Here is a 23,784-nt window from a genome sequence, read left to right on the forward strand (position 1 = left end):
TAAAGGAAAGGCATGTTCAAACAGAAAATACAAACAGAAATGGAGAAAATACCTTAAGCATTGTTTAGAAGGTAAGATAGGAAAGGACATGAAAATCCTAAAGAGGAGCCATAGAGAAAAATAACCTACAGGGGTGTTTAAGAAAAAAGTTCTGTCAAAAGCCAGTCCCTAGCCAATAGAATCATGATCAATTCGCATTGACTGAAAAAACACACATGAACATGTTGCCTCTCCTCAAGGTACCAGAGCTCTTCTGCCCTTCACTGACTTATTTTCTTTGTTCCATCATGGGCAACAAAGGTTAAACACCACATCTGTATAAATATGTCAAAATACACTCTACTGTCATATACATCTAAAAACAAAAACAACAACAAAAAACTTTCTGACAGAAAGTTTTCATTTCATTCTGCTGGGACTAACAGACATCCTAGAAGTTCAAAGTGCAATTTTTATACTTCTCTTCCTCAGCTATATATTCACCATCAGTGGAAATCTGACAATTGTCATTCTCGCCCTACTAGACTCTCATCCTCACCCAACTGGACTCCCACCTCTAGACTCCCATGTATTTTCTCCCCCCACAATTTCTCTTTCATGGAAATTTCCTTTGCATTCACTTTTACCCCAAGGCTGCTATTCAGCACCTTAACTGGGGTTAAGACTATCAGCTTTGCTGGTGCTTCATTCAGTATTTCTTTCCCATTTTGAAGGACACTGAGTTTTACCTTCTGCCTGCCACATTCAGTAGAGCACTATGTGGCCAACAGCACAACTGCACAGAAAGGTTAGATGATTTCCTGAAGGTCACACACATAATGAGTAGGTGAGCTAAGAGCCTAATAATAACAACTGCTCCAAATGGTCTAAGAATGAAATGAAAAGAGCAATGGATGCGGCTAAAACTCTGCCCCGCTCAGGTAAGATGCTCAAGAAGCTCCTCGTGTTTCATTCTTCACTATCGTCACATTCATTGCTTCAGTTCCCACAAGGTTTTGACCCTCTTAGTGATGCTCAGTGCCAGCTTCCTCGTGGGACTGTTTGGAACATCTTCCCAAGCTACCATTTCAAAGTTAATTGCCAATATTATATTTTTCACGGGTGGCTAATTAACATTTCTGGACCTAGGTCCCAGGGCAATAATTTATCTCCCAATGTCTCTGCTGATTAAACTACATGAAATGTGCATCATTGAAACTGGTATAAAATTGTAACGAAGTCCATTACCAATCTTCAGGCAAAAAAGAGAAAATGAGGCATCAAAGAGTCAGAAGTTCCCCGATCTTTCATGATTTTAATAAGCCACCCTCTTTAAGGAATTATAGGAAGAGTTCTGATTTGAATCAATGGAGGAAGGGCAGAGCAAGCAATTGGTTAAACACAGGGAGAGCTAGACATGACTTCTTTTCTCACTAGGGCCCAAGAAGCCTGCCTGAATGCTTTGTGAGAAAATAGGGCATCCATTAGGATTAGGATGAAACTGTGTAATATTATTCCACCTTTCCATGCATATCTGACTTCACAGGCCTGACGCTACATAACCACCAGAGATACAGTCCCTCATCATCTTTCCTGAGTCAAAAAGTGAGTATGTACACAGGTCATCAATGTTTTCCCATGGTGATGAATTATCAGATTTATCTAAATCAAAATTCTACTATGCTTTGTATGATTCTTATTAAAAAGCTCACTCAGAAAAATGCATTCTACGGTCATGTACAACTAACTAGAACAAATTAATTTTTTAAAAAAACTTTTTAAAAAGCTCGCTTACACTTGTTTTTTAGTTTTAAGTAATCAAGTAAATCTGAAGTTAAAAGGAAAGTCTTCCAGTTTTTTTGTACAGTGTGATTCCAAAATAACTATGCCTGACAATTTATTTGGTATTCTTCCAGACGTTGGTCTGTGCACACACCCAGATAAAATCACACTGTGTGTAATGGGCTGCAACCTCTTTCACTAGCCATATGTTATAATCACCATATGCAAGTCATCATAGAAATTTCCCATTTTCTTCCACAATAGAAATTACCATAACTTATTTAGCCATTTACATATTGATGAAATTGTTATTGCTTCCTACACTTGACTCTTAAAAACAATGTTGCAATGAATATCTCTCAACAATTTTCTATGTGGACTTGAGCTGCAATTTCTATACAATATCAATGTGAATGTTTGATTAATAAGCATAAAAATGCTCCAAACACCAAAGGCCAGTGAGTGAACAGATACTGCTTCAGAAGCCCAAGCCTCCCAGTTGCTGGTAATACCTTGGACCTTCAATCCAAATGATGAAACAAAGGCATGAATGGACCTCCTTCTGAATTTTTGTTTTAGAAAAGCATCCAGATTCCGAAGGCATCATTATAGTCCTTGGTTTCAAGGATTCCGGACGATCACAACATAAGATAAATGCCAAAAAGGATCCTTCACCCTAGCAGGGTTCTTCTCTGGAAGAAACCCTATCAGTCCTTAAGACCAACTCCTCCCTAATTTCCTATAACAGAGTCATAATTATGACCTCCACCCAGAGAAACAGAAAAGGGATCCTGGATCAGATAAATAATTTTTTCTATATATTCACTGTGTTTCAGTTGCCCAGGCTGGACTTGATCTAGCAGTACTTGTGCCTCAACCCCCAAGTCTCTGGGATTATACGCTTGCACTAACGCACCAATATATTTAAAGCAGTTTAAAAAAAAACACTTCTTAGAATTATTGACTTGCTGTTTTAGTTCTTCCTTTAGATTTAAAACAATGGAAACAGGGATTCACATATAGTTCAATGCTTCAAAGGTTTCTTGGGCTCTACTCCCAGGCACAAAAACACATGAAAAGCATGGTCTACTCTGGCATCAACAGATTGGGAATTGTTATCAGAGCAAAAGAACTGAACAGGCATTCAGTATGTTGGAAAGGGCTGCTGTAAAACAAACCATCAAGGCATTAATGCTGGTAAAGGAGGACACATTGCTGATACTATCATAGGAGAATATTTCCATGGCAATGAGAGCATGGCATAGCCAAGTGAGAAGTAAGGGGTAAAAATTAATTTTCAGATAATACATTCAGGAGAACAAGGGGGACATTGTTCTATACTGAAAAGAGGGACCCAAAAAACAAAGACTTCTACATGGGAATTGGAAAATGGATTTTGTGAGGGGCCAGACCGAGAACAAGAGACATTCTCCTTGGGTCAGACTAGACAAAGGAATTCACCATGAACAAGTTTCCAGGGAAATCTAAACCTCTGCTCAATATTTCTGAGCTCTGTTCTGCTTCTCAACACTTCTTTTTCTCTTTCTCAACTTCACAGGCACTAGAAGTTAACAATGAAAAACAACTCTGTGACCAAATTCATCCTACTGGGACTAACAGATATCCCAGAGCTTCAGATTATCCTTTTCATATTCCTCCTCCTCACATACATGTTCAGCATCATTGGGAATCTGACCATCATCATCCTCACACTGCTGGACTCCCACCTACAGACTCCCATGTATTTCTTCCTCCGGAATTTCTCCTTCCTGGAAATTTCCTTTACATCCATTTTCACACCTAGGCTGCTATTCAGCATCTCAACTAGGATTAAGACTATCAGCTTTACTGGTTGCTTCACTCAGTTGTTCTTTGCCTTTTTCTTTGGGGCCACTGAGTTTTGTCTTCTGACTGCCATGTCCTATGACCGCTATGTGGCCATCTGCAAACCCCTGCATTATACCACCATCATGAACAGCAGGGTCTGCATCCAGCTAGTATTCTGCTCTTGGCTATGGGGTTTCCTGATCACCTTCTTCCCAATCATCCTGACCAGTCAGCTAGACTTCTGTGGGTCCAATGTGCTGAATCATTATTATTGTGACTATGGACCCCTCATAGAAATTTCTTGCTCAGACACAAGTCTACTGGAACTGTTCGATTTTATCCTAGCAGTTGTAACGTTGGGGGTCACCCTGGTGCTGGTGATCCTCTCCTACACAAACATCATCAGAACCATTCTGAGGATCCCTTCTACTCAGCAGAGGAAAAAGGCCTTTTCCACATGTTCTTCCCACATGATAGTCATCTCCCTGTCTTACGGAAGCTGCATCTTCATGTACATAAAGCCTTCAGTGAAAGAAGGAGTTGCCTTCAATAAGGGAGTAGCTGTGCTCAATACATCAGTCGCCCCTTTACTGAACCCATTCATTTACACTCTGAGGAATAAACAGGTCAAACAAGCCTTCAAGGAAATGGCCAGAAAATTATACATATTTTGTCACTTTAATAAAGGAGAAAAATCAGGAATATAACAATATAATAATGTGTACACAAGAAAATGAAAACAATTTTGCTTGTATTTAATCTCATGAACAGCTGAATAACTGATTCTATCTTCCCACAAGGAGGCCTTGGACTCATTAGTTATTATCAGGATTCGGGTTGGAGCTCAGTAGTAGGGCCCTTCTCTACAATGCCCAGAAGAGAAAAAAAATCTATATATATATTAGATATATAATAATGGTTTAAAAAAATAATAATAATAATAATAATAATGGTTTTATTATCAAAAAGTTGTGAATAAATGTCAAAAATGACTGGCTAGACTGAGTAGTGGTTCACATGCCTATAATACCAGCAACTTGGTAGACTGAGACAGGAGGATAGCAAGTTCAAAGTCAGCCTCAGCAACTTAGGGAGGCCCTAAGCAACTTAGCAAGACCCTGTATCAAACAAAAGAGGGCGATGGAGCTAGGAGGTGGCTCAGTGGTTAAGCACCTCTGGGTTCTATCCTTAGTACTAAAAAAGAAAAAAGAAAAAAAGAGGCTACTGCTCAGAAGACATTATTCTTATTCTATGCCTAGAACTGTTCAACCAGATCACCTTTTCTACCATTTTAAACAGTTTTATCTCTGAAGCTTCTCCTTTTGATGACTCCAAAGACTGGATTTTCTGGCACCTCCTACAGAAGGGATTTCCTACGTTACAGTGTCAGGTGTCATGAGTATTCTTAAGGACTTTTCTGGCTGTCCTATTTGAGTGATGAAATCAGAATGAAAATTTTTAAATGGAATCATCTTAACGCCATTTAAAGGGAGACTCAGGAAAAGTGAAATGTTAAGCAAAATTGGTAATGATAAAAATTCAACAAGAGCTCAAGCGTGACAAACTGACAAAGCTGTGCCTGATGTTTGAAGGACACATTTAAAGATGGTTCTGGGAAGATTATCCATGGGTTATTGACCCTCTCCATAGTTCCCTGCATCAAAGGTCCCTTATATGTCCCTCTGATCTTGCCAGTCATTCTGGGATTGGTAGATCCCTGGCTTCTGTGCTTAAGTGGAGACAACTGGCATCTAACACTTCAGGCCTCATCACCCCCAAGAATATTAACAAGCACAGCTCCATGACCATCCTTCTCTCCCACCATCGCCCTTGGTGAATGAGAGCACCACTGAACCTTAGTGATGCTGGTGCCCCTCTCACAATCCCAGTCCTCATGTCCCTAGAGAACGTAAGGCTTCCCCTGGAACAAATCTTTGGAGATGCTTATGATCGGACATCTTTACTCATTCCTTTGTCATTTCCCTTCCAGGGAAACAAGGTATTTTCACATCAGTGCTTTTGGGTATTACTTTTTCCATGCTGTACAAGACACCCCAGCCATGAACTGAGGTCTTTGCCCACATGTTAAATCTCACACCTTGAGAATGCCTCCCATGTCCATAAATTCTAGCTCAACCAGTCTTACATGCCTGACCCCTAAACAATATATACGCCCAGGACTACACCTCTCACTCCAGCCAAGACAAGTTGTCTGGTGATTACAACACTTTCACTGTATAGATTCTTCCCCTCCCCCTCCCCATTAAGCTGCCATGTCTCCACCTACACTATATGGGGTTTCACCCTAATATATATAGCTCAGCATCTAGGAAAGGAGATGGGAAGAGCTCCTGAGGAAGCCTCTGCTCTCTTGCATAGGATAAACCTCTGAAACAACTTCCAGCTATCTCTTACTAAGGAAGAGTGAGTCACATCTGTAATTCTACTTGTTCATAAGGGCTAAAACTGTGAAAATACTCAGACACCCATCCAGATGTCCCTTTTCCATATCTCCAGTCCTAGGTTTCCCCCCATCAGGTTCTTGAGCTTCATAACACACCTGCCCTGCTAAGAATTCAGAGATTTCTGGAGCTCAAGAACCAGAACAATAGACCAACATGTCACTCAACTCTATCTGTCCTTACACTGCAGGAGATAAATTCCCCCGTGAAAGCTACCACACGGTCCCCCTGGCTCTCACAGTTAGCTACTAACTAGTTCTTAGACTCCTTGATCCCTCTTCAGGGCATGGATACAACTTACCTGTAACTATTCATCTATAAAAGTTGTCCAACTTGAAATAAAATACAGTATAAAATCCAAAAAAAATAAAGAGAAACAACTAAGGCAAATTTCTTGTGCAAAACATAAACCAATCAATATAACTATCCTCAGATTGACAGATACTCACATTATCAGACAGGAACTATGAAATAATTGTGATTAACATGTTAAGGATCTAGCGAACAAGGGAGAAAACATGCATGAACATTTTGGAAACCAGCAGAAACACAAAGTACTTTTTAAGAGTATAATTGAATGCTAGAACTATAATGGATAGAACAGAAATAAAAATTTCTCATACGCCTACTAGACACAGTTTAAGAAAGAATCAGTGATAAATCAAGAGAATATATCCAAATTAAATGCAAAGATAAAAAACTGAACTGGAGGAAAGACCATTCCAGCATCATAGCACAAGATCAAATACTATAAAATATATGCAATATGAGTCCCAGAAGAAGAGAGCAAGAATGAGGGGAAATAAATATTTGCAGTGATATAGTCAAAAAATGTTCCAAACATAACAATAGTGGAATCTCTGCCAAAAGCAGAACAGGATAAACACCACACGTACACTCACACTTAAACATACGAACTGATGAAAATCAATAGAGTAGATTTTAAAGTCTTTCAAAGAAAAGTAAAAGAAATTACATACAAAGCGAAAATATATAAAAATTCAGCATTTTTCTACAAAATAATTATATGAGCCAGAAGACAAGAGACGGGCAGCTTTAAAGTACTTATAGGACATAGGCTATTGACCCACAATTTTGTGCCCAGTAAACAATATCTTTCTTACTTAAGGCAAAATAGGGCTGGTGGTCCAGCTGAGTGGTAGAGTGCTTGCTTACAGTGCACTATGCCCTGCTTTCAATCCCCAGTACTACAAAAAAAAAAAAAAATTAAGGCAAAATGAACCATTTTGAAGCCAACGAATACTGTAGGAAATACATTGCCAAAAAATGTATGGTGTCAGAAATTTTAAAGGAAGTCCTTCAAGTAAAAGAAACTTGACACCAGACATAAGTTTGGATCTACACTAACAAATGAAGATTGCTAGAAATAGTAAAGAAACAAAATAAATATAAAAGACAATACTTATTTTTTTCTTTTGAAAAAGGTTCAACCTAGTACTACTGAACCAATGAGCCATATCTCCACCCGTTTTTTAACTTTTTTGGTTTTCATACTGGTCTCTAAGTTGCTAGGCTACCTTCAAACCTGAAATCCTCCTGATGCAGTCTTCCAAAGCACTGAGATTAAAGGTGGCCACCACTGCATCCAGCTCTTAACGCTACATTATTTTTAATAACTTAAAAGGGAATTGAATTTTAAAAACAAAAAAATTACTATATTGTGAAGTTAATAAACATAAAATAACTGGACTATCCTCTAGTTAAAAGTTTTCTGGAATACATTAGAGATCCTCTCTTTTGTTGTAGATAGATAAATATCAGAAAATTAAATGTGAGTCAGTGGTCTATTAATAACATTTTAGACTTGCAGCTAAGAGAACTTAGCATTACAATACTGTCATTTTTAACCAAGATGCTGTTTTAAAGTTGATGTTTTCCAAAATTAAATTCCTAACACATTTTGCCAAAAAAAAAAAATTCTCAAGGAATTTGGAAAATTAAAGAGGTTTTATGACAGTGTAGAAAGATGCTGAGAATTTTTAAATATATGAAGTTTCATTTGAGAGGTAATGTCCAAAACACTTGTTCTGCAAATGTAAAGATATGGGACTTAAAATGAAATTATAATTCAGACATTAGAAGCGTGAAAATAACTAAACAAAAAAAGAAGGGGATTAAAAGGAAAGACCTAAACAGACACTTCGCAAAAGAAGAAATACAAATGGTCAATAAGTACGTGAAAAAAGGTTCAACATCCCTGGTGCTTAAGGAAATGCAAATCAAAACTACATGGACGCTGCTCCGAAGTCTCTGGTGACTCTGTGCAGCCTGTGTGCCCCGCAAGTCCCGTGAGGTCCCTCAAGAGGACGGCAGGTCACCCCACGGGCCCAAAACAGTTGCTCCTGCCTCTGAACTTCTGTTGGGGCTGAGAGGATTGGCTCCTCCTACAGCTGCTGAGTGTCACTGACTTGGGCTGTGTCCACCACAGAACTCAGTGGGCTTTGAGGATGTGACTGTGAACTTCACCCAGGAGGAGTGGGCTTTGCTGGATCCTTCCCAGAAGAACCTCCACAGAGATGTGATACAGAAAATCCTTAGAAACCTGGCTTCTACAGGAGACAAATGGGAGGATCAGAACACAAATCCCAGAAGAGATCTAAGGCACATGGTATCTCACTCTGCAAACAAACCAAACGAGGATGAGGAGTGTGGAGGAAGCCATATGAACTTAAACAGAACAGGAAATCCTTCATTCCTTTCACAAGTGTTCATAAATGGATCATATGGATGTGTGATATGTGGAAGAGAGCTCAGTTGTTCCTGGCATTTCCAAAAATATCGAAGATTTCATACTGCAGAGATGGCTTACAGATGTAAACAAGGTGGAAAAGCCTTCACTCTTCCTCTTCCCTTCGAAAACATACTGGAGAGAGGTCCTATGAATGTAAACAATGTGGAAAAGCCTTCATTCTTTTTCTCTTCAGCAATACAAACAAATTCATACTGGAGAGAAGCCCTAAGAATGTAAGCAATGTGGGAAGCCTTCATTATGTCTGCTAATCTTCACAGAGATGGAAGAACTCATACTAGAAAGAAGTTGAATGTAAACAATGTCACAAATCCTTCACTTGTCACAGGAACATTTTAAAACATCAAGTAACTCATACTGGAAAGAATCCTTATTAATGAAGATAGTGTGAGATGTCTTCCATTTGAGGGATTGTGTTTTAATTCTAAAAGTAGTTGTATGGAGAAAATCCCAGTAAATACAAAAAACTTGACAAATCATCTAATAGTCTCAGTCACCTTCAATGACATGAAAGTACTCAGAAAAGTTGAGTATGTGTGTGTGGATGGATGGATAGATATTCACTCAAGTGTTCTCTGTTGCCTTCAAAGCATTTCACTTACCCAGAAAAGCAAACCCCCCTGAATGTGTACTGTTTAATTTTCCTTTCTATGCATGAAAGTACTCATAATAGATAAAAGGCTTGTGAATTTGAGAAATGTGGGAAAGCCTTCAATTTTCCTAGTTCATTTGAAAAACAAATATAGATATATATATATATATATATACATATATATATTATGTACAAATATTCACACAGGTAAAAAACTTATGCAAGTAATAAATCCTGGTAAAGGCAAAAAAACTATATGGACACTTCATCTCACTCCAATCAGACTGGCAATTATCAAGAACGTTGCTGAGGATGTGGGGAAGAGGGTACACTCACACTGTTGGTGGGACTGCAAATTAGTGCAAGCACTCTGGAGATTCCTCAAAACACTAGGAAGAGCCAGAAACAGGCACACACACCAGTAAACTCAGCAGCTCTCAGGAGGCTGAGGGAGGAGGATTGCAAGCTCAAAGCCAACTACAGCAACTTAGTAGGGACCTAAGCAACTTAGCAAGAACCTGTCTCAAAATAAAAAAAGGACTGCAGATGTGACTCTGTGGTTAAGTACTGGTGAGTTCAACTCATGGTCAAAAAAAAAAAAAATTAGGAATGGAACCACCATATGACCCCATCGAATTTTTTAAATCAGCATCCTAAAGCGAAAGAGCAACATCAATATTTATAGTAGCACAATTCACAATTGTCAAGATATGGGAACAACCTAGGTGCCCTTCAAAGAAAATGTGGAATATATACACAGTGGAGTGTTACTCAGCAATAAAGAAGAATGACATACTGGCATCTGTGAGTTAATGGACTGAACTGGAGACTATCATGCTAAGTAAAATAAGGCACTCTACAAAGGTCACAGGTCCAATGTTCTCTCTGATGTGGGGGAGCTGACTCAAAATAAGTGAGGGGGGAGTAAGAGAGAAAGCAAGAAAAAAGAGGTAAGAGGGAATTTCATCAAAATACAGGAAAGAGCAGTAGAGTACATGAAGGGGACTGAGGAGGAGGAGGAAGGAGCAGGAAAAGGGAAGAACCTCGGAGTTAATCTCACAGAACTTCCACATGTGTGTGCGTGCGTGTGGCATGGTGGGTCTCACCATCAGGTGTTTCCACAGGACATTAATTCCCAAAAGAAGAGGAAAGCTCTAAATGGACTGAAGAGAAGATCTGTGGAATGCAGGGAGGGGGGCAGGGGAAGTGCTGGGGACTGAATGGGCAGTTGCGCTCCATACTATTGAGATAATGTCAGGCTGTATCCTGGTGTCCTACGTTACTAAAAAGAATACATTTTTTAAAAATGGAAGCCTCCATCTGAGAGGAAAGAGAAGGCTGTAAGCAGGGACCATTTTGCTGATTTGGAACTAAAGCAGACAGTTTCTGAACAATGACTCTGTTTGAGAAACAACAGAAAGACATGCATCATAAAGTCCAGAGAAAGAAGAGAAATTTAGGAAGGCGCTGTTGGATCAAGGCAGAAGTTAAGATAATGGAAGAGAAAAACCAACAACATTATGTGGGCACAGAAGGTACTCAAAATTATTTTTAATATGTAATCGATGTTTTAAAAATTTGTCAAAAAGTATAAAAGCAAATCTAGTTTGGTATGCACTTTACAATTAGAATTTGAAATTCTTCTAATTCTATTTAGAATAGACTGTTGACCAAATCACTTTGCAAGCTTCAGTTTCTATCCTCAGCATGTCATTAATCCACATTGTCTCATTGTTAGCTTGAGCTAACAGCCTTAATCCCTCTGGCTCTGGATGAGGATGGAAATCAGCACACCATGGATGCCAAGTTCAGACTACAGGGTCCAGGGCACTTGGTCTGAACTCTGGCTCCACAATTTAGTAACTGTGAGATTTGAAGCAATTTGCCTGCTTCAACAAACTTCAGTTTCTTTATCTACAAAATGCAGACAGTAATACTACCTACCTCAATGGGTTATTATTGGAATCAAATCAAATAATGATAAGGTTTGGCATATGGTTAGATTTCAATTAATGCTAGTTATTATTTGTTATTATGATGGTTATAAACAAATAATGTACACTAAAATGCTCTATAGTTTATTAGATGGTAAAAATGCTCTTTACTGCTTTCTGTTTTCAAGAATTAGAAGGAAACTGATCTTTGGCCCAAGAACAGTCACCTGACACTTTTGAAAAGGAGCATGAGAAGCCAGAGAAATTTTGCTTATGATTAATACAATGCATGGGGGTTATCTCTGAAAAATGTCTTTGAGAAAGAATTGAGAATTTATGATTTATGAAGAATGTCAAATAAAAGAAAAATACAATTGAACATAAATTTAAGTACAATTATATCATAATAGTTATATAGTCAGAAAATTCTTCCTCATCATTATCATACAAATAGTTACACAAATTCTCAAAGCACGATGTGAATAGCCCCCATTCATTCAAGTTCTTCATTAAAAACTGTTAAATGATGTTTGCAACAATTTGTATTGGTTCTTTTTACTTACACATGACAGTAGAATACATTTTGGTATAATTATATGATCATGGAATGTATGTTATTCTTTTCTTTTCCCCAAACATTCAGTTTAGTAGAAGCAAAGTAATGCCTGGCAATATGAAAATGTGGGCATTTAAGCAAGCTACCAAGAAAATATTTTAATTTTATGGGAAAAAAATAGCTTTAAAGAAAGTCTCTAGAAAATTTTTGGCAAAAGTTTTTAAATAGTACTGTATTTTGCAACACAGAATACATGAGGCTCTAAATAATTACAAGGGGGAATGATATAACAAATGAAATAAAATTTCCAAACTAGTAGTTAAGAACAATTTACCTTCTTCCAATTGCTAAGGGGGCGTATTTAAAATGTAAATAAAATAAGTAAAAAGAAATGTACCTTTTAAGACTAAAGAAATTAGCAAGGATGTTAATTTTCCAACTTACCATGTTAAAAAAAACATGATGGAATCAGACAGATAATTGAAAAATGACTTACTCATTATCACGATGTCTTCATCCCCAAAAGGTCATTAATGGACATTAATGGAGAAGTGCTCTGTTCTAGATAAATACTTTTACACAATGCTCCTGAAGTCCCTACTGGAGTCCTATCGACTTGAGCCAGGTCCTGGTACATCAGGAGGTCAGGGTGGAGCTCCAGGTGGTGGAACAGGTGTGTGGGTCCCAGGAACAGCTGTTTACTCCCAGGGTCCCTGTTCAGTCCGGTCACTTGATCTCCATTGCAAGGCTGCTCTGCAGACTGCCCTGCGCAGGACAGGCCACCAAGGAGTCCGGTCTGGCCAGCTTTAGCCTTCTGCCAGTTTTACCGCAAAACACACTCTCAAATTCCTTTTTAAGAGAGTCCCCATGTCTTTCCCGAATGTACTTCAGGAACGCCGTCGTCCACTGAAGGGTCGTTACCTTACCCATCTCCGCACTGCAGAAGGGAACTAAAAGATGCAGCTCATCACAGCAAATGCGGATTCCGCGCCTCCTGTCTCGCTCCATCGGGTTCTGCCTCTCCCGAGGCTAAGACCTTTCTCCCTGGGGCCCGCTCTGGGTCTGCTCCCCTAGGGTTGGCTGCGAGGGCTCTGAGGACTGCCAGGCACCCTGTGCAGCAGTGGAGCCTTCGCCCACATTCTGAATCTCTCCAAGGGCTCGTCGTTCTGCACTTGTGTCCAACTGACGATTTCTACTCCGATTCCTCTTATTTATGGCTTGTTTACGCAGCGCTTCTTCTCCCACTTTAATCCAGACCTGCTCCGGCAAAGCTTTATTTCTGCTACCTAAAGTCTGTTTTGTGGACTCAATTGCCTGTTGATAACAGAAGGAAAACGCTCGGGGCAGTCCAACGGCCTGGGGCTTGGCAGCTTCCAATGTAGAACCCAAGTTGCTAGAACTTTGTTGAGCTCCCCGCTGGGCTCGGGGCCGGGGCTCGGGGCCGCGCGCCCGCGGCGGCTCGGCCGAGGTGCTAGTGAAGCGGTCCTCCAGGCAGACGCGCGCCCTTAGGCTTGGCCCGCGCCTCGGACGCGCCCTCGGGCCTTGCGGCGCCTACGCCCTCCTTGGCCTCGCGGTCGACCAGCGCCCGCGCCCCTTCAGCGCCGCCAGGCGTCTACTCCGCGGCGCCCGCCTCGCCCAGCAGCATCACGCGCAGCTCCTGGAAGTCGACGCGGCCCAGGCAGGGCGCGTCGGCCGCCAGCAGCGGGCCGGGCACCGGGTACACGGGGGACGCCAGGGCCAGCCCGCCCGCCGCGCCCTGGCCGAAGGCGCCGAGCGGAGGCGCGCCTGGAGCTCGCCACCGGCCGCCTCCACGTGCGAGTGGAGGATGTGCGGCAGCTGCGTGTACTCCACCTCCGTCATCTCCACTAGGCTCAGGTCCGTGGTCGTGAAGCTCAACCCCAAGAAAAATACGGAACGCTTCACGAATTTGCACGTCATCCTTGCCACAGGGGCCCTGCTAATCTTCTCTGTATCGTTCCAGTTTTAGCATATTTGCTGCCCAATCGAACACGAATGTATGTCATTCTAAGTAGGACCCCAGGCTTGTGATGTACAGGATGTTGAGATTCACTGTGGTGGACTCATGCATGCACTAGGCATGAGACAGTCTCATTCCACTGTCATTCCCTTCCCTTTCCTATCTCCCTGCCCTTCCCTTCATTCCCCTTTGTTGAATCCACTGAACTTCTTTTTCTTTTTTGAATTTTTATTGGTTCTTTTAGTAATACATGACAGTAGAATTCATTTTTATACAAGTGTAGAGCATGGAATATATCTTGTTCTATTTGGGACCCCATTCTTATGGATGTACATGATGGTGTGATTTACTATGCTGTATTCATATAAGTACATAGGAAAATTGTTTGATTCATTCCACTATCTTTCCTACTCCTATTCCCTCTCCCTTCCCTTACTTTCCACTGAACTTCTATCCACACCCCCAAATCAGTCCCCATTGAGGTTAGCTTCCACTTATCAGAGAGAACATTCAACTTTTGGTTTGGGGGGAATTTTACTTATTCCATGTAATTCAGTAGTCAATCAATTCCCAGAAAATTTCCCAGAAAATTTCAAAAAGTCATTTTTAATTATGGCTGGGTAATACTCCAATGTGTATCAATACCTCATTTTCTTAACCAGTCATCTTTTGAAGAAAACCTAGGTTAACTCCACAGCATACGTATTGTAAATTGTGTGTTGCTATAAACATTGATGTCGTTTCATCACTACAGTATGCTGATCTTAAATCCTTTGAATATATACCTAGGAGTGGGTTAACAGGGTCAAATGGTGGTTCTTTTTGAAGAATCTCCACTTTCCAGAGTGATTGCACCAACTTGCAGTCTACCATCAATGTACCAGTGTGCCTTTTTCCCCACATCCTTGACAACTTTTACTGTTACCTGTGGTCTTGATAATTGCCATTCTAGCTTTAGTGAGATGAAATTTCAAGGTACTATTGATTGACGTTTGTCTAAGTGCTACAAATGTTGAACATTTTTTCATATATTTGTTGACCATTTGTATTTCCTCCTCCAAGAAATATCCGTTTAGTTCCTTTGTCCATTTATTGATTGGGTTGTTTGGTTTTCAGTGTTAAGTTTTCTAGGTTCTTTGTATATCCTGGAAATTAACACACGATCTGAGATGCAGGTGGCAAAGATTTACTTCCATTCTGTAGGGTGTCTCTTCATGTTCTTGCTTGTGTCATTGCTGTGAAGAACCTTTTCAGGTTGATACCATCCCATTTATTTATTATTTTTTATTTTTCTTCGTGTACTTTAGAAGTCAGGTAGTCAGTTCTTGAGATGACATATTGGGATGACATATTGGGCCTTCATTTTCTTATACTAGGGGCGGGGTCTCTGGTCTAATTTCCAGGTCTTTGATCCATATTTCGTTGAGTTTTCTGCAGGGTGAAAGATACAGGTTGAATTTTATTCTACTACATATAGATTTCCAATTATTCCAGCACCATTTGTTGAAGAAGCTATCTTTTCTCCAATGTATATCTTTGGCACTTTTGTGTAGTATGAGATAACTGTGTTTATGCGGATTAGGGGTTTGCAACTTTTGAATACAGTTACATTTTTCTAATCACAGCAAAATTACATAGCTATTAATAAACCTCAGTGAGAGCCGGAATCCAATTGAACATATATCATCTGTTCCTCTACTTGAAACCATATAGGAAAGAACTCAGACCTGAGGGAAAGCAATAACCAGCAGCAAATAGAGAGACTGATGATATCATTTATGATGATGTATAAATTCAAAACCTCAAATGGAAGTTGGGGGATCTTTAGGTACCACAGTATTAATGGTACAGCTGATTCCCCCTTGAAATCTCCTCAGCTTTTTTAACTCTTTCTTCTTCCACTTACAGCAAGAGAGTGATAGAAAGAACTCATCACTGCCAAATTAGCAAATATAATGAAATAGCAAAAAAGAGAGTATGTTCAAAGAGAAAATAAAAACAGAAAATGGAGAAATTACCTTAAGCATTGGTTTAGAAGGTAGGCTAAGAAAGTACATGAAAATCCTAAAAAGGAGCCATGGAGAAGAATCTACCAACACGAGAATTCAAGAAAACTGTTCTGTGAAAAGCCAGTCCCTAGCCAGTAGAATATCATGATCGATTCACGTTGACATAAATAACACACTTCAACTGATTCAACATGAAATCTTAGCCTCTCCTCAAGGTACCACAGCCCTCCTGTCCTTCACTGACTTCATTGCTTTGTTCCTTCACAGGCAACAAAGGTGAAACTTGAAAAACCAAATCCTTCTGACAGAATTCATTTGGCTAGGGCTAACAGGCACCTTGGAGGTACAAGTTGTAACGTTTAACATTTCTCTTCCTCACCTGCATATTCAGCATCAGTGGAAATCTGACAATGTCATCCTCACCCTATTGAACTCCCACCTCCAGAATCCCACCCATTTCTTTTCCCACAATCTCTCTTTTTTGGAAATTTCCTTTCCATCCACTTTTACCCCAAGGCTGCTATTCAGCATCTGCTTTGCTGGTTGCTTCACTCAGTATTTCTTTCCCATTTTGAAGGGGGACACTGAGTTTTACCTTCTGCCTGCCACATCTGAAAACTACTATGAGGTGAACCTGCACAGGAAGGTTAGGTGATTTCCTGAAGGGCACACACATAATGAGTAGGTGAGCTAAGAGCCTAATAATAACAACTGCTCCAAATGGCCTAAGAATGAAATGAAAAGAGCAATGGATGCGGCTAAAACTCTGCCCCGCTCAGGTAAGATGCTCAAGAAGCTCCTCGTGTTTCATTCTTCACTATCGTCACATTCATTGCTTCAGTTCCCACAAGGTTTTGACCCTCTTAGTGATGCTCAGTGCCAGCTTCCTCGTGGGACTGTTTGGAACATCTTCCCAAGCTACCATTTCAAAGTTAATTGCCAAAATTGTATTTTTTACAGGTGGCTAATTAACATTTCTGGACCTAGGTCCCAGGGCAATAATTTATCTCCCAATGTCTCTGCTGATTAAACTACATGAAATGTGCATCACTGAAACTGGTATAAAATTGTAACGAAGTCCATTACCAATCTTCAGGCGAAAAAGAGAAAATGAGGCATCAAAGAGTCAGAAGTTCCCCAATCTTGCATGATTTTAATAAGCCACCCTCTTAAGGAATTACAGGAAGAGTTCTGATTTGAATCAATGGAGGAAGGGCAGAGCAAGCAATTGGTTAAATGCAAGAAGAGCTAGAAATGACTTCTTTTCTAACTAGGGCCCAAGAAGCCTGCCTGAATGCTTTGTGAGCAAACAGGGCATCCATTCGGATTAGGAAGAAAATGTGATATTTCATTCCACCTTTTCATGCACATCTGATTTCTCAGGCTGATGCTCATAACCTCCAGAGATAAAAATCCCTCATCATCTTTCCTGTGTCAAAAAGTAAGTATGTATACAGATTATTGATGTTATCCTTCCATGGTTATGAATTATATGATCCATCTGAGTTAAAATTCTCCTACTATGATTTTTTTGTTCTAGAAAACTCACTTAGGCTTGCTTATGAATTTTTAAATGATCAAGTAAGCCTGAAGTAAATGGGAAAGAGTCTTTCATTCTTCTTATGCAGTGTGATGCCAAAATTACTATGCCTGACCATCAGGTATTCTTCCAGTCATTGGTTTGTACACACACAGATAAAAATCACAATACGATTAATGGGCTGCAACCTCTTTCATATAATCACCATAGAAATTTCCCATTTTCTTCTGCAATAGAAATGATCATAATTTATTTACTCATTTACTATTGATGAAATTGTTATTGCTTACAAAGTTTGACTGTTAAATAATGATGAAATTTATATCTCTGAACAATCATCTCTGTGGATTTGTGCTGGAATTTCTATACAATATGAATGTGAATGTTTGAATACTAAAGCAGAAATGTGCTCCAAAAGTCAAAGGCTAGGGGGCTGGGGTTGTGGAAGAGAACTTGCCTAGCATGTATGAGGCACTGGGTTTGATCCTCAGCACCACATAAAAATAAGTAAATAAAATAAGGTTATTGTGTCCACCTGCAACTAAAAAAAAATTTTTTTAATGCCAAAGGCTAGTGAACAGATAGTGCTTCAGAAGCCCAAGACTCCCAGTTGCTGGCTGGCATGGCCGTGATAGAACAAAGGCATGGAGGGACCTCCTTTGTTCCAGAGAAGCACCCAGTTCAGAAGGCACCCTGAGGGTCTTTGGTTTCAAGGATTCTGGAAGATCACAACACAAGACAAGTGCCCATAGGATCCTTGACCACAGCAGGTTCTTCTCTGGAAGGAACCTTATCAGCCCTTAAGGCCAGCTCCTCCCTCATTTCCTATAACAGGGTGGTAACGATGTCCTTCACCTGAAAAACAGAAAGGAGATCCAGGTCACATGAACATTTCTTTCTATGTATCCAGTGTAGTTCGGTTGCCCAGGCTGGACTGAGCTAGCAGGAGTCCTGCTTCAACCCCCAAGTCTCAGGGATTATATTCATGAAACAAAGGACCCATAATGTTTAAGGCAGTTATTTTAAAAACACATCTTAGAATTGTCAAATAGCTGCTGTAGTTCTTCCATTATTTTAAAAAATTGTAAAAATGGATTCATACATAGTTCAATATTTTGAAGCTTTCTTGGACTCTACTCCCAGGCACAAAAACTAGCACACATGAAAAGAGTGGTTTACACTGCCATTAATGGATTGGGAATTCTAATCAGAGAAAAAGGGTTGAACAGACATCCAGAATGTTAGAGAGGGCTCTGACAAAGCAAATCACCAGGCATTAAGACTGGTAAAGGACAACACATTCCTGATACAATCACAGGAGAATGTTTCTATGGTAATGAGAGCATAGAAAAGCCAAGTGAGAAGTAAGGGGTCATAATTAAAACTTAAATGATACATTCAGGAGACCCAGGTGGACATTGCTCTAAACCTAGAAGATAGATTCACACATAGGCTCCAGGAAAGAATTTTTAAGTAGATTTTGAGAAGGGTCAGACTGAGAATAAGAGACATTCTCTTTGGGTCAGATTAGCCAAAGAAATTTCCTATGAACAAGTTTCCATGGAAATCTAAACCTCTGCTCAATATTTCTGAGTTCTGTTCTGCTTCTCAACACTTCTTTTTCTCTTTCTCAACTTCACAGGCACTAGAAGTTAACAATGAAAAACCACTCTGTGACTGAATTCATCCTACTGGGACTAACAGATATCCCAGAGCTTCAGATTATCCTTTTCATATTCCTCCTCCTCACATACATGCTCAGCATCATTGGGAATCTGACCATCATCATCCTCACACTGCTGGACTCCCACCTACAGACTCCCATGTATTTCTTCCTCCGGAATTTCTCCTTCCTGGAAATTTCCTTTACCTCCACTTTCACACCTAGGCTGCTATTCAGCATCTCAACTGGGATTAAGACTATCAGCTTTGCTGGTTGCTTCACTCAGTATTTCTTTGCCATTTTCTTTGGGGCCACTGAGTTTTACCTTCTGACTGCCATGTCCTACGACCGCTATGTGGCCATCTGCAAACCCCTGCATTATACCACCATCATAAACAGCAGGGTCTGCATCCAGCTAGTATTCTGCTCTTGGCTGTGTGGCTTCCTGATCATCTTGTTCCCAATTATCTTGACCAGTCAGCTAGACTTCTGTGGGTCCAATGTACTGAATCATTATTATTGTGACTATGGACCCCTCATAGAAGTTTCCTGCTCAGACACAAGTCTACTGGAACTCTTTGACTTTTTCTTAGCAGTTCTGACACTGGTTGTCACCCTGGTGCTGGTGATCCTCTCCTACACAAACATCATCAGGACCATTCTGAGGATCCCTTCTACTCAGCAGAGGAAAAAGGCCTTTTCCACATGTTCTTCCCACATGATAGTCATCTCCCTGTCTTATGGAAGCTGCATCTTCATGTACATAAAGCCTTCAGTGAAAGAAGGAGTTGCCTTCAATAAGGGAGTAGCTGTGCTCAATAATTCAGTTGCCCCTTTACTGAACCCATTCATTTACACTCTGAGGAATAAACAGGTCAAACAAGCCTTCAAGGAAATGGCCAGAAAAATTGTACATATTTATTCATTTGAATAAAAGAGGAAAATAATAATGTTAGACTGTGTACACAAAATAACTGACTGGAAACTATTTTGCCCATCATGAATCTGATGATCAGCTGAATGATTGAGTCTGACTTCCCCACAAGGAGGTCTTGAGCTCATCAGTAATTATCAGAGCTGGTGTGGAGCTCAGTGGTAATAACTTCACTAGGATGCCTAGAACTGAAAAAGTAATAGTAATTGTTTTATTATCAAAAATTTGTAAATACATTGTGTCAGAAATGACTGGCTACTTCTCAAAAGAGATTACTCATAACCTATGCTAAAAATTAATCCACCAGAATACCTTTTCTAAGGTTCCAAAGAGCTTTTTTTTTCTGAAGTTTCTCCCTTTGATGACTCTAAAGATGGCCTTGTTCTGCCATCTCCTACAGAAAGTATTTCGTATGGTACAGTATTAGGTGTCATGAGTATCCTTAAGGACATTTCTGCCTGTCTTATTTGAAATAAGAATGAAAGGTGTTCAGTGGAATCATCTTGACTCCATTGAAAGGGAGGCCCAGGAAAAGAGAAATCTTAGGCAATGTTGACAATGACAAAAGTCCATTAAGACTGGAGTATGAAAAAGCTGGCCTGTTGTTTATAGGACGCATTTAGATGATTCTGGGAAAATTAGGGGAATATTAAGGATGCCACACCATAGTCTATTAAGCCTCTCCACAGCTCCCTATACTGAAGGTCCCTTGGGTGCCCCTCTGACCTTGCCAGTCATTGTGGGAATGGTAGACCCCTGTCTTCTATGCTTAGTGGAGACACCTGACGTCTAACACTTCAGACCTCATTATTCCCAGCTCCTAGACCATTTCTCCCACCATCACCCTTTGAGCATTAGAGCCAGCATTGAACCTTAGTCCCCCTCTCACAATCCTGGTCCTCACGTCCCTGGAGAATGTAGGGCCTCCCCTTGAACAAATATTTGAAGAGTCTTATGATCTTACATTTTCGTTCATTCCTTTGACATCTTTCAGGCTAACCAGGTGTTCACACATCAATGATCTTGGACACTGCTTCTCCCAGGCTCTGCGAGACACCCTAGCCATGAACTGAGGCCCTTGCCCAGATGTTACATCCCACATATTGAGAAAGTCTCCCATGTCCATACATTCAAGCTCAGCCAGTTTTACGTGCCTGACCCCTAAGCAATACCTACACATTTAACTACAGCCAGGACAAGTTGTCTGGTGATTACAATTCTTTCACCTACACTCCATGAGGTTTCACCCTAATATATCAGCCTAGCATCTAGGAAAGGAGGTGGGAACAGCTCCTGAGGGAAGCCTTTGCTCTCTTGCATAGGATAAACCTCTGAAACCCCTTCCAGCTATCCCCTACTAAGGAAGAGTGAGTCACATCTCAATTCAAATTGTTCATAGAGGCTAAAAATGTGAAAATATTCAGACACCCATCCAGGTGTCCCTTTCCTGTAGCTCCAGTCCCAGGTTTCCCCCATCGGGGTCCTGAGCTTTATATCACACCTACCCTGCTAAGAATTCACAGATTTCTGGAGCTCAATGACCATAACCAGTAGATCAACATGCCACTCAACTCCATCTGTCCTTACACTACAGGAGATAAATCCCTCCATTGAAAGTTATAGCAAAGACCCTCCAGCTCTCACAATTAGCTACTTACTAGTCCTTAGACTCCCAAATCCCTCTTCAGGGCATCAATAAAACTTAGCAGCAAATATTCATCTACACTTCGTAGTCTTTTATTCCCTTGTATTTTTCATCATTACTCCTACCACTTCATTCTCCCTGACCCACTGAGTCATTTGTCTCAAAAAACAACCATGAAATCTTTAGCAACTGAGTCACCATGTTGCACACACGATAATACCAACTCACAGTAAAGGGATTTTTAAATACTTTGGTCACTGAAATTATCCATAGCAACATCAAGAACTAAATTAAGCTTAATTCCTGACTAGACAGACTTAACCCACCAAAAATCAACATCGCAAGAGATAATGTATGCCCTTTTCCTGGTATAAATACTATTTAGCTCACTCGAAACTTTTTATATACTTCTATCCAACATGAAATAAAATATTACACCACACACAAACAAATCAAAAGGAAACAACTCATCAGCAAACATAGAGCACTAAATACAACTCCACTCAGGACAGACATTCGAATTGTCATACAGGAGCTATAAAATGATTGTGATGACTATGATAAGTGATCTAGTGCTGGGCTGCGGTAGTTTCTCGGTGGTAAAGCACTTGTCTAGCATGTGTGAGGCACTGGGTTAGACCCTCAGCACCACGTGAAAATAAGTAAATAAAATAAAGGTATTGTGTCCGTCTATGACTAAAAATATTTTTAAAAAAAGAAGATCTAGTGAACAGCGTGGGCATTATGCATGAACACTTTGGAACTTCATCAGAAAGGAATTATTTTTTAGAGAGTAATGGGATGATAGAACTAAACAAACAGTAATAAAATTAATGTCTATAAAGTCTCACCAGTCTACGGTGGGGACAGAACAATGAAACAAAATTAGATACAAATTAAATCAAAATATGAAAAAGAGAAGGGGCAAAAAAGCAACCCACTCCAGAGTAATGGGACACTATCAAACATGCAAAATATATGCAATCTGAGTTCCAGAAGAAGAGAGCAAGAATGAGGGGACGCTGGGGTTGCAGCTCAGGGGTAGAGCGCTTGCCTCGCATGTGTGAAGTCCTCGGTTTGATCCTCAGCACCGCACATAAATAAAATAAAGCTACTGTGCCACCTACAACTAAAATAAATATTTTAAAAAATGAGGAGAAAAAATATTTGAAGTGAAACAGACCATTTTGCAATCATAACAATAATTTCAGACCCTAAAACCCAGAAAACCCAAAAAACCCAAAGCAGGGTAGCAGGATCAATACCACATGTACACACTTGCTCAGATACATATAATCAAACTGATGAAAATCAGGAATAGAAAATGTATCTTAAAGTCATTCAAAGAAACTGCATACAAAGGAACAAATACAATAATTGTAGCATATTTCTCAAAAGAAATTACACAAGCCAAAAGACAATGGACTAGCAGCTTTTAAATACAATTAGGAGCAGTTTTTTAACCCAGAATTCTACACCCAGTGAAAACATCTTTCAAAAATTAAGGTAACAGAGCTTTAATCTCTAGGATATACAGAGAACTCAAAATATGAACATCAAAAAAAATAAATAACCCAATCAATAAATGGGCAAAGGAACTGAACAGGAACTGAACAGAAGAAATATGAATGGTCAGAAATATATGAAAAAATGTTCAACATCTCTAGCAATTAGAGAAATGCAAATTTCTCTGAGCTGGGCACAGTGACACATGTCCTATAATCCCAGCGGCTTGGGAAGCTGAGGCAGGAGGATCCTGAGTTCAAAGCCAGCACCAGCAATGGCAAGGCACCAAGCTGCTCAATGAGACCCTGTCTCTAAATAAAATACAAAATAGGACTGGGGATGTGACTCAGTGGTTGAGTGCCCCTGAGTTCAATCCCTGGTGCAAAAAAAAAAAGAAAAAAATGAAAAAAAAACCTACACTGAGATTCCATCTCACTCCAGTCAGAATGGTAATTATAAGAATACGAGTAACAATAAATGTTGGTGAGGATGGGGGGAAAGGCACACTCATATTCTGCTGGTGGGACTTCAAAGTGATGCAACCACTCTGGAAAGAAGTATGGAGATTTCTTAGAAAACTTGGAATGGAACCACCATTTGACCCAAT

General features: G+C 40.0%; 2 protein-coding genes and 1 pseudogene across 3 annotated transcripts; 2 read left to right on the top strand and 1 right to left on the bottom strand.

Annotated features, from left to right (window-relative positions):
- Positions 1–3,335: 3,335 nt before the first annotated feature.
- LOC306661102 (olfactory receptor 6C4-like) lies at positions 3,336–4,295 on the top strand (the record flags this gene model as incomplete). Its single annotated transcript, XM_079139909.1, has 1 exon — positions 3,336–4,295. One exon carries the CDS (start codon positions 3,336–3,338, stop codon positions 4,293–4,295), a length of 960 nt encoding a protein of 319 aa, XP_078996035.1.
- An 8,074-nt stretch (positions 4,296–12,369) lies between these two features.
- Positions 12,370–13,840, bottom strand: LOC306661103 (transcription factor-like 5 protein; annotated as a pseudogene). Its single transcript has one exon. The product of its transcript is annotated as a transcription factor-like 5 protein (transcript).
- A 5,247-nt stretch (positions 13,841–19,087) lies between these two features.
- LOC306661104 (olfactory receptor 6C4-like) lies at positions 19,088–20,026 on the top strand (the record flags this gene model as incomplete). The annotated part of the gene is made up of 1 exon (XM_079139910.1): positions 19,088–20,026. One exon carries the CDS (start codon positions 19,088–19,090, stop codon positions 20,024–20,026), a length of 939 nt encoding a protein of 312 aa, XP_078996036.1.
- Between the last annotated feature and the right edge of the window lie 3,758 nt (positions 20,027–23,784).

Source organism: Sciurus vulgaris (genome assembly GCF_902686455.1).
Source record: "Sciurus vulgaris genome assembly, chromosome: 5".
Classification (NCBI taxonomy): domain Eukaryota; kingdom Metazoa; phylum Chordata; class Mammalia; order Rodentia; family Sciuridae; genus Sciurus; species Sciurus vulgaris.